The 13,025-nt window shown below is 56.5% G+C and overlaps 2 protein-coding genes across 6 annotated transcripts in view; one reads left to right on the forward strand and one right to left on the reverse strand.

Moving 5' to 3' along the window:
- The window catches only part of PRR7 (proline rich 7, synaptic), a 12,633-nt gene extending 2,973 nt beyond the window's left edge, over window positions 1–9,660 (reverse strand). The window contains exons 1-2 of the mRNA XM_077895384.1: window positions 9,514–9,660; window positions 70–722 (exon numbers count right to left, since the gene is read on the reverse strand). Coding sequence (XP_077751510.1) covers window positions 70–490 — 421 coding nt within the window. The 5' untranslated portion in view covers window positions 491–722; window positions 9,514–9,660. The remainder of the gene's footprint in view (window positions 1–69; window positions 723–9,513) is intronic.
- The window catches only part of LOC144312545 (uncharacterized), a 25,106-nt gene continuing 20,619 nt past the window's right edge, over window positions 8,539–13,025 (forward strand). For 2 of the 5 annotated variants that reach the window (XM_077895386.1, XM_077895388.1), the window contains exons 1-2: window positions 8,539–8,817; window positions 11,711–11,798. In XM_077895386.1, the coding sequence (XP_077751512.1) occupies window positions 8,621–8,817; window positions 11,711–11,798 (285 nt within the window). In that variant the 5' untranslated portion in view covers window positions 8,539–8,620. Of the gene's footprint in view, window positions 8,818–9,874; window positions 11,523–11,710; window positions 11,799–13,025 lie in introns of those variants that run through there. The other 3 variants (XR_013378047.1, XR_013378045.1, XR_013378046.1) reach the window with 3 other exon arrangements.

Raw genomic sequence — 13,025 nt, forward strand, 5'->3', positions numbered from 1 at the left:
CCCCCCCCGGCCAGCAGCGCTCCCGCCCACCCTGCGGCCCACGCTGCCCCCGCGGAGGCCCGCACTCACCTTGGCGCGGGTAGCTCCAGGGCCGCGGCGGCACCGGGAGGTGCACCGGGGGCGGGTGCGGGAGCGCGTGGTGCGGGTGCGCGTGCGGGTGCGGGTGCGCGTGCGGCTGCGCCGGCCCGTGGTGCAGCAGCGGGTGGACGTGCACGTGCTGATGCGCGTGCGCCGGCGCCTCGAGGCGGCCGCGCTGAGGCGGGGGCGGCGGCGCCAGGCCCGGGGGACTCCCGGCCAGGCTGCCCTCGAGCTCCAGGGGCTCCAGCTCGAGGGCGCGCAGGTTCTGCTCACGTAGTCGCTCCTCCTGGCGCCGTTTGAGGCGGCGGCGCAGGAAGCTGCAGAAGCAGCAGAGTAGGACGATGAGACCCCAGATGAGCCAGAACCCGGCGAAGCACGTGAGGAACGTGTAGGTGCCCTGGGACATCACCATGGCGGCGGCGGGTCCTCGGTTGCTTCACTAGACACTCGGCTCCTCTACTCGGCTGCGGGCCCGCGCCACGCTCCCGGGCGCCGCCAGTGTCGCTCGGGGACCTGCGGCCGGGGGCTGCCCGCGGCGGGGCTCACGTCGTGCGCGCGCCGGCGGGGGGCAGCAGCAGCGGCGCCCGCTCCTTCCCATGGCGCCGGCGGGCGCGGGGCGGGCCTCACCCGGGGCCGCGCGGGACCTGCAGGGCAGACGCGGGGCGCGGTGAAGGCGCGCTCCAGCCCCGGGCGACTCCCCTGCCCGCGCCCGCGCCCTGCGCAGTTCCGGGGAAGCCTCCTCTGCGGGAACCCCCGCACTCCCCGGGGCGGTGACGTCACCGCGGATGACGTCACACCCCGAGGGTTCCCCGGTAGGGTTTTCCCGGATCTGAGCCCCGGCCGCCGCCGCCGCCGCTGGGCCGAGGGGACTCCGGGCCGGCCAGCAGGGGGCGCGCGAAAGCCAGACTCAGCCTCAGCACCGGAGGTTCAACCCCCCAGAGGGTACCCCAGTTCGGAGGGGGTTCCAGAGGCGGGTGGTTAACCCCTGGGCGCTGAAGAGCGTCCCGGGGCGGTTGCTGTGCGACGGGGAAAAGGTGGCCCACCTCCTACGGCCCTACTAGCAGCCCACCGACGCCCGGCTTCAGCCCAGTGCGTGCGCCGCCGCCAGGCAGCCCCCGACGCGCTTCCCCCGGGCCGCCCGAAGCGAGGAACATCCAGGCGCGCACTGCGGCCTCGCGGCCGTCATCGCTCTGGGAGAGGGGGCTCAGGCGGCGCTTCGGGCTGGTACCGGGCTGGTACCGTACCACGGCCGCCCCCGTCTGCACCGCACCGCACCGCCCGCGGGGCGTGGGCCGTTCCGTCTTGTCCTTTCCTCTGGGCCCCTGCGCCCATCAGATCCCAGCTCAGCCTCGGGTTCCCCAGCCTCCGACCAACTGGCAGCCCCACTTGGCCCTACTGCTCTAGGTCCTGTGTGCCTTACTGCTTCCTCTCAATCCCTTTCCGTTTTTGCAGAAGGTAGGAAAAGGAGCTCGTCTGCTACTGTATCACCTGGTCTTTCATCACTCCAGATGGGCAGATGGGCACGTCTAGTTCTGCCTCCTCCTCACCACAGCCAGGGTTTAGAAGGGAACCTTGTATCCTAAAATGTATGTAGGAGGGAACCCTGACTGCGGAGTGAGGAGTGGCAGGCGACTGTTCCGCACCCCCTCGAACAGAAGTGTGCCCTTCATGAATGTCCTAACTACCCAGGTCTTTCGCATACAACCCTTTGGGGTAACTGCTGTTATTCCTATTTTACAGATGAGGCAGGGAGCAGTTAGCTGTGTAAATGGCAGATGGCAGTGCTTTAATTTGAACCCAAGCCTGGCCACAAAACCCTGGCCAGGGGTGGAAGTGCTGCTACTTGAGCTATCTTGTGGGCCTCTACCACCAGCCTCATGCCCCACCACACACACACACACTTCCTCAGCAAGTCCAGTGCACAACATTAGGTCTGGGGGCAATGTGGACCTGGGCCCTAGGCTCCACATCAAGCTGTCTCAGACTGTTCTGGCAGCAAGCTGGGGGGAAGCCAGGCCAGGGGCCACCCCACACTTCTCCCCAGATGGCTCCTGTCTGATTCTGTGGCTGCCTTGTGCCATGTGCCACTTGGTCCCTGTGCCAGTCCCTTTCTCCTGGGCCTGTGTTCCAGAACAGACAATGGTAAGAACAATAGCTCCACCCGCCCCCTCCACAACCCTGCCATGAGGCTGCCATGGCGACGCAGCCAGATAAAAACACGATGCTGCCAGTCACTGGGAGTTAATTAAATCTGTTGTTCTCCTTTTCCTGAGCCCACAGGAATTTTCAGGAATGCTCTGAGAAGGCTGGCACTAACTAGGGGGCCCCTTGGCCTGCACAGCAGGAACAGCTCCAGATCAGAAAAGGTACTTCTGAGGTTGGAGGTGATGGAGTTTAGCTGAATTAGAAATAGAAATACCAGGAATCCCTGGGTGGCTCAGTGGTTTAGCACCTGCCTTCGGCCCAGGGCGTGATCCTGGAGTCCTGGGATCGAGTCCCACATCAGGCTCCCTGCATAGAGCCTGCTTCCCCCTCTGCCTGTGTCTCTGCCTCTCTCTCTCTTCTGTGTCTTTCATGAATAAATAAATAAAATCTTAAAAAAAAAAAAAAAAGAGAGAGAGAGAGAGAGAAATACCTGCCAAGAACTGTCTACTGCATGTCAGGCCTTGTTCTAGGCACTTTCCATTCAGAATCTCGTGTGCTATATAATACCACCTGCTCAGGCCCATTTGATAAATTAGGAGACAAGCTCAGACAGAGAAATGACTTGCCCCAGGTCACACAGCTCATAAAGGAAGGAACTAGGTTTTAGCCTGAGTCTATATCCAAAGTTTGTCACAATATTTTCCCTTATGTGGCCCCTGAGATGTAAATGAAGAGCCTGGTGCATGTGAGCACTTTGAACATGAGGACTTGGCGGCAATGGAGACACTGGGTCAACTGGCCAACTTGTAGCCAAAACACACCTTCCTGTTCCTTCCCAGCAAGACCCTGGCCTCCAGCCCTCAGGTCAAGAATAGGAAAAGGCTATAGGGTGAATTGAGAAACAGGAATGGCAGCTCCAAGGTCAACAAGGAACAAAGGACACTCTCTGCCCTGAGTGGCCTAGCTCAGCTGACTGGGCATTAACGTGAATGGGTGCAGGCCACATGCAAGACCCTTTAGGTGCTAATGTGGCTACTCAGCCAGGAGGCAAGAACCATTGCCATATTGTACACATTAGGCCGCTGCAGGTCTGAGAGAGGTAGGCTCTCTGATGTCACACTGGTACCAATAACCAATTTGAGTGGGCAGGGGTTTGATGCTAAACACTCCCTCCTGGGCTATTATTTCACTCAGTGGTGCTCTGGCAGGTTAGAGGACATGGGTCCTGCCTGAGGCCTTCTTCCTGACTTTGTCTAGCCCACAGGAATTGCTCAGTACATCTCATCTAATCCACAGTAGGTGCTCAATACATAAATGTCAAGAGAGACATTCAGACCTTTTCAGAAGCTCTTCCTAACAGGCCAGGCTTCTTTAAGTTTCCTGCTTATTCTGTGCATGCTCTTGCCTGTGTCTGGGGAGCCCTCTGCAGACTCTGCCTGCAGCTTCTTACTCACAGCTATATACCCTTCCCCAACCCCTCCAGACTATCCAGAGCAAATACTGCACTTGTCCAACTCCAATTGTGTGCTAGGGGTGGTGCCTCCAGATGGCCTCATCCTTAAGTCTGCCATTTTATGATTTGTTTCTTCATTCTGTTTTCTTACCTTCTTACAGGTTATCTGAACATTTTTTAGGATTCCATCTGGATTTATTTGAATTTGTGAGTGTATTACTTTGGTTTTCCTAGGCCACACACTCACTAGTTTAGCAGGGGGACAAAAACAAGACCCCAGGGGGTTTCTTAACTCCTATGATGCCAGCTTCCTCATCAATGACCATGGTGACGACTGAGCTAGCTGTTCATGCAAAGGATTTACAGATGCTAAACACACATTAGTGCTAAGATGGTGGCTTCTGAGCTGGGGATGCAAAGATGTGTGTGTCCTTAAGGCACGCCATCACAAATCATTCTCAGGCATCCTACAAAGGAGGTTAGCATTCCTCCCATTTGACAGATGAGGGCACTTGGCTCAAAAGGATTAAATGATGGGACGCCTGGGTGACTCAGTGGTTTAGCGCCTGCCTTAGACCCAGGGCGTGATCCTGGAGTCCCGGGATCGAGTCCCACATTGGGCTCCCTGCATAGAGCCTGCTTTGCTCTCTGCCTGTGTCTCTGCCTCTCTGTGTCTTTCATGAATAAATAAATCTTTTTTTTTAAGGGATTAAATGATACCCAAGGTCACACAGATTTCTTATTCTGGGGCCTGGTGCACTGCTGTGGGCACCTACCACATTGCTCCTCTGCAGGAAGAACTCCAGTCCCAGGACTCCAGTCCTAGACCCTAAAGATTTACTGGAGCTTTTATCTCAGTAAAGGGCCCACCAATCACTCCATCCACTAAATCAGTCCTTTTTATGGGGCACCTGGGTGGCTCAGTCGGTTAAGCATCCTATTCTTGATTTCCAGGTTATGATCTCAGGGTCATGAGATTGAGCCCCACACTGGGCTCTGCTTGAGATTCCCTCTCTCCCTCTGTCCCTCCCCCTGCTCACACACTCTAAAATAAATAAAATCTCTTTTTCTTTTAAAAAAAGTAAATCCTGGGGTGCCTGGGTGGCTCAGCGGTTGAGTGCCTTCGGCTTAGGGCCTGCTCCCACGGTCCCAGGATCGAGTCCCACATCGGGCTCCTTACATGAAGCCAGCTTCTACCTCTGTCTATGTCTCTGCCTCTCTCTCTCTCTCTCATGAATGAATGGATGAATAAATAAAATCTTTAAAAAAAGGTAAATCCTGTTCTTTTTACCTTTGTCCACTTCCTTTGGTCCCCCTGCCACTGCCTTGGCCCAGCTACCATCATCTCTCACCTGGGCCCCTATACCACCCTCGCCACTGCTCTCTCTCCTTCCATACTCTGTGCTGCCCAGCCTATCCACTTTCCACATTGCCTATTCCCCCTAGGCCTTCTCCTGCCTGAGCCCTCTAGCAACACTCCACCTCTTCAGGAGGCAGCCCTGCTCTTTATGACAGTTTAGACAGGTGCCTCTCAAATTTGAATGAGCATCACAGCCACAGGGAGGGCTTGTTCAAACAGAGTGCTGGGCTCTGCTCCCAGTGTTTGCTTCAGTAGGTCTGGGGTTGGACCTGAGTGTTTGCTTTTCTAACAAATACCCAGCAGATACTGATGTTGTGGTCCAGAGAGCACACTTTGAGAACTGACCTAGATCATGGCTTCTAGGAGAAGTTCCTGCCAAGGCCTCTTCAGCCTCACCTCACACTGCTCTTCCCACTGTAACCAGCCTGTGTTCCCATCCTCAGCTACTGAGAGTCCCACTTTCTTTCCCCGAGGGGCCTACACCATGGCCTCAAAGCTCTTGCCCCCACACTTATTACTCAGTTTCATGGCCTGTCACTTTGCTGGACACATCAACTCCAGGACACCTCACTCCCCAGGGCTCGATGAGAAGCCCAGGGATGTGACAGCGTGCTGTAGCTGCCTGTGTGCAACTCCAGAGGTGGCATCTGTCTTGTCATCTGGCATGCAACAGCTCCAAAATCCTTTAGGGTGACTGGAGATGTCTAGTTCCCTGTTTGGTCTTTTAGCTGTAGGACAGGGAACACCTCAAGAGCTGGGTCTGCATCCCATTCACTCCTGGGAAATGTCAGCCATTCACCAAAACATCACCGAGAGAGAAGCCACCACCCAGCTGTTGGCCCTCACAGGGTGGTTTATAAATGAGATGAGGATCCATATATTCATGTGAATAAGAGGAAATAGAGGCATTTGTCAGGGGCTCTCAAGTGGACAGAGGGAATCCGAGACAGCAGGGGCTCTGGGTCATAAGGTTCCCTGGATATAAGGCCAGAGCTGCTAATCAAGTGAAGGGACAGGGACTCAGAGCAGGGGATAGCAGAGGGAGGGAGAATGTGGTACACAGAGTGAGTATGGGGTGGGAGAAGTTACTACTAACCTGCATACCCAGCACAAGCCAGGCCCACTGCTGGTCTCTTCACAGTCATTATCTCAGGGACACCTAGAAGGTGGCTGCTGCCACCCCATTCTACAGATTAGGAGCTGAGGCCGGTTCAGGCCCACATTGCCAGGAGGTCGTGAAGCCCAGGTGACTGCAAAGCCCACTGTCCTGGCAGGAAGGGCATTTCAGGCAGGCACTGGTAGCAATTTTATACTCCTTCCAGACCATGACGGATGAAGTGAGGCCAGAGAGGACTGCTGTCACAGTCCACCAGGCATACAGCTGACCAGAGCCTCATTTCCAGCTAAGCCAAGTACTGGCTTGGCACTCTTGCCTACAGGTAGCACCTCTGTAACCAACCCTGGCACTGGGCCAGGAACCCAGGGCTTAGAAACTGCAAACAGGACAACAGAGACTGGGGTTGCAGAGAGCTTGTGGGCAGAGAGGTCCTATGTGGCTTAGTGTCTACTGTACTCCTCTCTGTCCTTCCTAGGGAGTTGGCCACAGCTCAGGTGCTGGGGGGAGGTGAGGATGCCCTCTTCTGAGAGGCAGCATGGTTTAACACACAGAGCACTGCGGGGAGAGCCCAGGGTGCAAATCCTGCTTCTGCCTTGATCAGGCTGTGTGGCCCCCGTCCCAGCTGTTCCCATGCCCGAGGTGAAGTTTCTTTGCCTGTAAAACAAGGATGATGAGATCTGCCTAGCATTGCCAAGGGAGGAGCAAAACTGATGAAGTGAAAATACTTCAAGACTGGTGTACACAGCCACACGTGACAAACCAAATGCCAGCACTTTGCAGCCCCAAGAGGCTCAAATATGGAAACCAGCCCATGGCACTACATCTACACTACAAGGGGAGTGGCCCAGCAAAAACTGCCATCACTTTACCATGGACCAGAGGTCATGGCCTTGTGACTCTCAAGCTGGACACAGTTCATGGTCATGTTTTGTTGCCCCACAGTCAATTTTTTTAAATACTCTGATTAGGGCAGCCCAGATGGCTCAGCGGTTTAGCACCACCTTTAGCCCAGGGTGTGATCCTGGGGACCCGGATGGAGTCCCGCGTCAGGCTCCCTGCATGGAGCCTGCTTCTCCCTCTGCCTGTGTTTCTGCCTCTCTTTCTGTGTCTCTCATGAAAAAATAAATAAAATCTTTAAAAAATAAAATAAAATACTCTGATTAGTCGCCAAATTTAAAACCCAGGAGATTTTACATAGAAGTCTGAATTCCTTGTACATCTTAAAAATTATCTGCTCATTCCAAGTCCACATTCTCACGTGGCGACATAGACAGTAGCTGAGTAGTTCCTGGCCTACTTCACTCGTTCCATTGCTCCCAGGGCCCTAGAGGTATTTGGGTTTCTACTCCCTGAGCTACAGTAAGCACCCAGAGCAGCCAGCACTACATGGACCCATCTTTGCTGAATTCTACCACAGCCAAGGCTGCAAGCTGATCAGGCCACAGAGCCCCAAAATCAAGAACCAGGGCCTTGGGGGTTTCCCAGGTAACTGAGGTAGCCCTCACTGCTCAGGTTCACCCAGAGAAAGAAAATGGAGCCAGCCTAGCAGCATCACAGTCCTGTAGAGCGTCTGGGTGAGCAAGAATCTAGCTGATTTTGCTGGAAGAGGGAAAGGTGTACTAGGGCTTGAAAGAAATAGGTAATTTCCTCACTGGAAGAATATGAAAGAAAGTCAAGAATGCTCGTCTATAAGGCCCTATGGTTAGTTATTCTCTGTGGTCACAAGAGATGGTGTGTGGCAGGCAGAGAGCAGCTGTGCCAGTAGAGAAAGGATCACTGGAAACCTAGCTCCACCATTTAACTGGTTGTGTGACCTTGGGGAAATTAACATTACCTCCCTGAGCCTCGGGAGTCTTCATCTCTAAAATGGGGATAATAAACTTACCTTGCATGATCCTTGAAAGGAATAGGGGACAATAGACATCCTTGAGAGGAACAGGGGACGCAGAACACTCAACAGAGGTCTCACACAGAGCAGGGACAGAATGAAAGGAGCCTGTGAATAATTCCAAAGGGACCCCTGCCTGCAGGAGGGAGACTCAGGACTGACTCAGGGCAGCACTCATCTAAGGGCATCTTATGTCAAGGCCTCAAATGTCTGGGGTTATGGTCATCTCTGGTGCCCAGGACACTTTGCTGGATGGGAAAAGAAACCCAAGGGTGGTTGTGGTCGCTGGATGTTGAGTCTAAGGTCTGCAATTGGAGGTTGGCATCTGCTGAGTCAGGTCTGGGAGAGCTGGCAGGAGGACCATTTCTCTCCCAGCACCCTGCCGCTGTGGGCTGGGGGAGGTTGGGAGAGGAGCCAGAGGTCATCTCCTCTGATTCAGCGGCCACTCTCCTCTCAGAGGAGCTCCCCTGGAGGACAGAGCATCTCCATGTGGTGCTGGCCTGCCTGCCGGCCAACCTGCATGCCACCCAGCACAGTCTGGGCTTTGTGCTCGGACAAGAGACACTTGTGATCCAGACAATGGGCCAGGGCGCTCCCATTTGGCTTCCCTGGGTCAGCAATGTCCTTGCCTCTGCTCCTGCCCACTCTGCTCCCACCGCTCCCGGGAGAATGGGGGCTTGGAACGTGGAGCAGAAACCCACAACCGGTCCTAGCCACTGCCGGGCACATGCCCTGACCATGAAGAGCAGGGATGTGAGCTTCTTTCTTCTCCCTCGGTAAGGGACATCACCTCTGTGGCACCCAACTTGGGTCAGGCCGTTTCGCTGGCGAGTGGGGTAGTGGTGGTGGTGGGGGGTGTTGGGGCGCAGACGCTGGACCCAGCCTCCAAGCCGCCTCCTCCGCCTCCCGAGGCAGGCCCAGGGGCTGGGCCGCCCCCACGTTTGCAGCCACCCCAGGAGCCCTGCTGCGACGACTGCAGCCACGTGGGAGCCAGCTCGTGCCCACGGGGCCGCTCGCCCCCCACCCCCATCCTCGACGAGCTGTGGAGGCAGGCACGCCCAGACTGGCGACGCTACCCCCACCGCTCAAGGGGGAGTCCCCGCACCCCCTTTCCCCCTGCGCCCCTAGGCTGTGGCCCCGCTCGGGGTGGGGGAGGAGTGGGAGGGGGCGTCGCCGCCCGCAGCAGCGTTGCCGGGGAGCGCAACCCCGTTGCTGTGGCAACCGTTTCCAAGCGAGCCGGTGGCGGCTCGCGCCCGGCTTTGGCTCCGTCGCTCACTGGCGCCCTCCCGCTCTCTCCCTCCCTCCCTCCCTCCCTCCCTCCAGACAGGCTGGGGGAGGGGCTGGCCGGGCGGGGGTCCGGGGCGGCGACCCGGGGCCTGAGCGCGGAGCGGCCCGCGGGGAGGGGCTCAGCCCCGGGTCATCTTCCTCCCGCCTCCGGGCCCGCCCGCCGCCGCCGCCGCCGCGGTACTCACGGGCCCAGGCATCGTCCTCGCGCTCGTCCTCCTGGCTCGGGGCGAGTGGCGCGGGCCCCGCGGACGGAGCCCCCGGCCCGGGGAGGCGGCGGCGGCGCCGGGGAGCTGACTGGCGGCGAAGGCGGCTGCGGGCGCTGGGCTGGAGCCGGGGGCGCGCGCACGGGCTCGTACACGGCGCGTACCGGCCCGGCGTGCGCGCCGCGGCAGCCGGCAGAGGCCCCCCCAGCCCACTCGCCGCCGAGGTGTCCTGGGAGCGGAAGGCGGAGGACCCGGCGCCCACCTGCTGCGCAGCGCACAGACTCGCTCGCGGGGCGCCGGGCGCACCCGGCCCGGGAAATGCACGCGCCGCGCCGCGCCGCTCCTGGCAGCAGGCTGGCCGGACGGGGGCACGCCCGCCGATCGGGAGGGGGGCACAGTCGGCCGAGTGCACGGGTTGCTCAAAGCGAGCAGCCGAGGTCAGAGCCCCTGACACACACTCATACACAGTTCAACCCGGGAAGCACACACATGTTCACGCCCGGCCGCAACCCGAGAGGCACTGCACACATGCGGTGGGCAAGAGTTGGGGCAGGCAGGCACCCCAGCGTTGTTCTAACTCACCAAATGTGGCCCCCTCCCAACTTACAACCCCTCCCAGTGTGTCCCCAGGGAACATACATCACCACAGGTCTACTAAGAAGTAACACAGGAAGAATGCAGTCCTGGATCCATAGCCCAGGCCTTCACGGACCCTGTTCATCCCCAGGGAATAGGGGGGGGACTCCTAGTAAGGGCCCCACTGTCTTCGCTAAGTCAATAATCTGGCTGTCCATCGGTCTCTCTTAATTGGGTTCTGTTTCCAGTCTAATTTTTCTATCATGCTTATGGTAATCTTCCAAAAAACACCACCACCACATCAGCGGGGACATTTTGGTTTGCAAGTGACAGAACCCCAAAACAAATAGTAGGCTTGGGCCCAAAGGTGTTCGACACATGTAACTGATAAGTCCAAAGGCAGATTTTAGCTGTGATCACAATTGGTTCCAGGTGTCCCAACAATGGTATCAGACGTGTATCTGTTCTCTCCACCCTGCTTTCTTCTGTTTGCATCATTCTTGAAAATTCCCAGGTGGTGGCAAGGACAACACCCACAGCTCTAGGCTTATATCCTGCCACCCTACCCCAAAGAAGAGAACCTCAATTCTTTCCTAGTAGTTCTAAGCAAGCCCCCAAAAGACTATTTTTGAACTCATTTTGGCTTAGTGTCACATCAGTGAACCAATCCAGTCGGTCATGCCGGGAGAGAGAAAATATGTTCAGCTACCCAGTAGCCATTTCCTTTTCTTTGGATACAAGCACCCTATTTCATCAGAGGGACTCACTGCACCCCATGGGTGCCATCATGCTGGACCTGTGAACCCAAGTGCCCAGCTCCCTCCATGCACAGTGAGCAGATTTCCAGCTGGGCCTTTTGTGCTCCTTGGGTTTGCAGTAAGGCTCAATGATGCAGACACAAACATGGCTGTAGCATCTTACTCCTGGGGATCATACCCTAATGAGAATGGGGTCTGTGACTAAGACCCTGGAGGTGTCCCAGTTCTGGTTCTTCCTATCATGTTCCCCCATATCCTCGTAACACTCTAAGTTAGTTGAAGGACAGTTCCGTCACTTGCAACCAAAGATCTCTAACAGCCTCACCGGGGTCATTTTGGGTGTATATGTATGCAGCGCATGCAAACCCAGCCCCATCAAAACCACGTGGACTGAGACAGGAGGTTCCCCAAAGTAAACATGGGGTGATTTTTGTACATACTAGGCAGACATCCCAACACAACCAGTTGAAATCCTTTAGGGACAACCCTGCCTTTTAGATGGGGCCCCACATCCTTAACATGGCTTTCAAAGCCCTACGTGGTGCTCACAGACTTGGCTCCAGTCGTTCCCTTCACCCACCCATCATCACCCACCCTACCCCAAGTTATCCTAAACCACCAGAGGCCCTAGACCATCCATCTGGCTCCTCTACCCAGGTACTTCTGGTTCTGTCTCCTGGAGGGAACCAATTCTGAGACTTTTGTGGCCAAGAGGACTCCCTGCTTGGTGTTGTCCTCCAGCCCCAGTCCCTCAGCATTCGCAGCCCCACTAGCTCTAGAATCATGTCTGCGACAGTGCTGATTACACTGGGGCTTACCTGTTCCCATTTCTGTCTCCCTACCAGACTGAGCTCCAAACAGGCAGGGGTCCTGTCTCCATTTGGGTCCCCAGCTCCCACCATTGAGATGGACTCCCTAAGTAAGAGCTTTAAGGTAAACTGGACTATAGCCAACCAGTTCCCTGGGTGCCCACCTAACCCACGGGGGGAGCTTGGTGGGAGGTCTTGACCCACTTGCAGGTGGAGTGCTCTAGGGACCTATTGGTCCAACTGGTCCCCACCTGCCCTTGTACACCTGCTCAGGGCTAGGCTTTGACCAACTGACACCTAACTGCCCTCCCACCAAAACGGAAGGGCAAATGCACCTCAGGCCCCAACATTACTCATTATAGGTAGGATCCGGCTTCATCTTCAGCTGGCTTCCTTGCTACCATGCAATAGCCGCTCACCAGCTAGAAGACCTTGGGCATGGCCCTCTCTGGTTCCTCTTGTTAACGGAAGCAGCAGCACATGCTCCACATACCATCAAGAGCTGGGCCACCAACACAGGGGCCCCTTTCACTAAGTCAGTGCTTACAGCCTTCTGGCTGCCCTTGAGACAGCCGTCAGCTTGGCACCCAGCACCCAATCCTCTAATTGGCAAGGGTCCTGTCAGTGACACAGGGGCAAAGGGAGGTGATTGGCTGTTTTCATGGATTCTCACAGTTGCCCTGTGAAGTGATGGGTATCACACCCATCTTTCTCAACAAGGGAAGGGCCTATGCAAAGCCAGCTTGAAAAGTGGCCCGGCTGAGACTTGAACCCAGAACTGCCCAACTACAAACCTCATGAGGCCCCTGTGGCATTGGAGCCAAGCCCAAAGGCAAGGAACAAACCCTGACTGTGGTTACAGAGCATCCTTGGAGGGCTGGGGGCATTGGGAGACTATGGAGTAGCAACAGGTTTATGAAGTCTAAGACACACTTGTCAATAGACCGTCATCTCCTTCGCATAGGTGGAAGGCTACGGGATGTTCCCCAATCCCTGTCTCCAGGTGGATAAGTCTCTTCTAAGACCTAGCTCAACTTTCCAGAGAACCCCTGATGCCCTCATGGCTGGTCCCTACCCACCCTTGCTGCAACCTAACTTCCAGCATCACCACTGTCTCATCTCTGCCCAGCCACATTTCCTGCTTCCAGGGCAGAGGGATGGCTTAATTCACTGGCCCTGGGCGGAGCACACAACAGGTGTCCAGGGGAGACAGAGTGAGCAGATGTTTCTAACAGCAGCTTCTACCTTGCTCCCCAGGCTGCTCCAAGCCCATAACCGGTCTCCAGGCCACCCTGGCCTTGGAGGGGATCCTGCCAGCCAAGTCTGCCTCCCCAAGGCAGAGCCAGACTCA

Source organism: Canis aureus, chromosome 4 (assembly GCF_053574225.1).
Source record: "Canis aureus isolate CA01 chromosome 4, VMU_Caureus_v.1.0, whole genome shotgun sequence".
Taxonomy (NCBI): domain Eukaryota; kingdom Metazoa; phylum Chordata; class Mammalia; order Carnivora; family Canidae; genus Canis; species Canis aureus.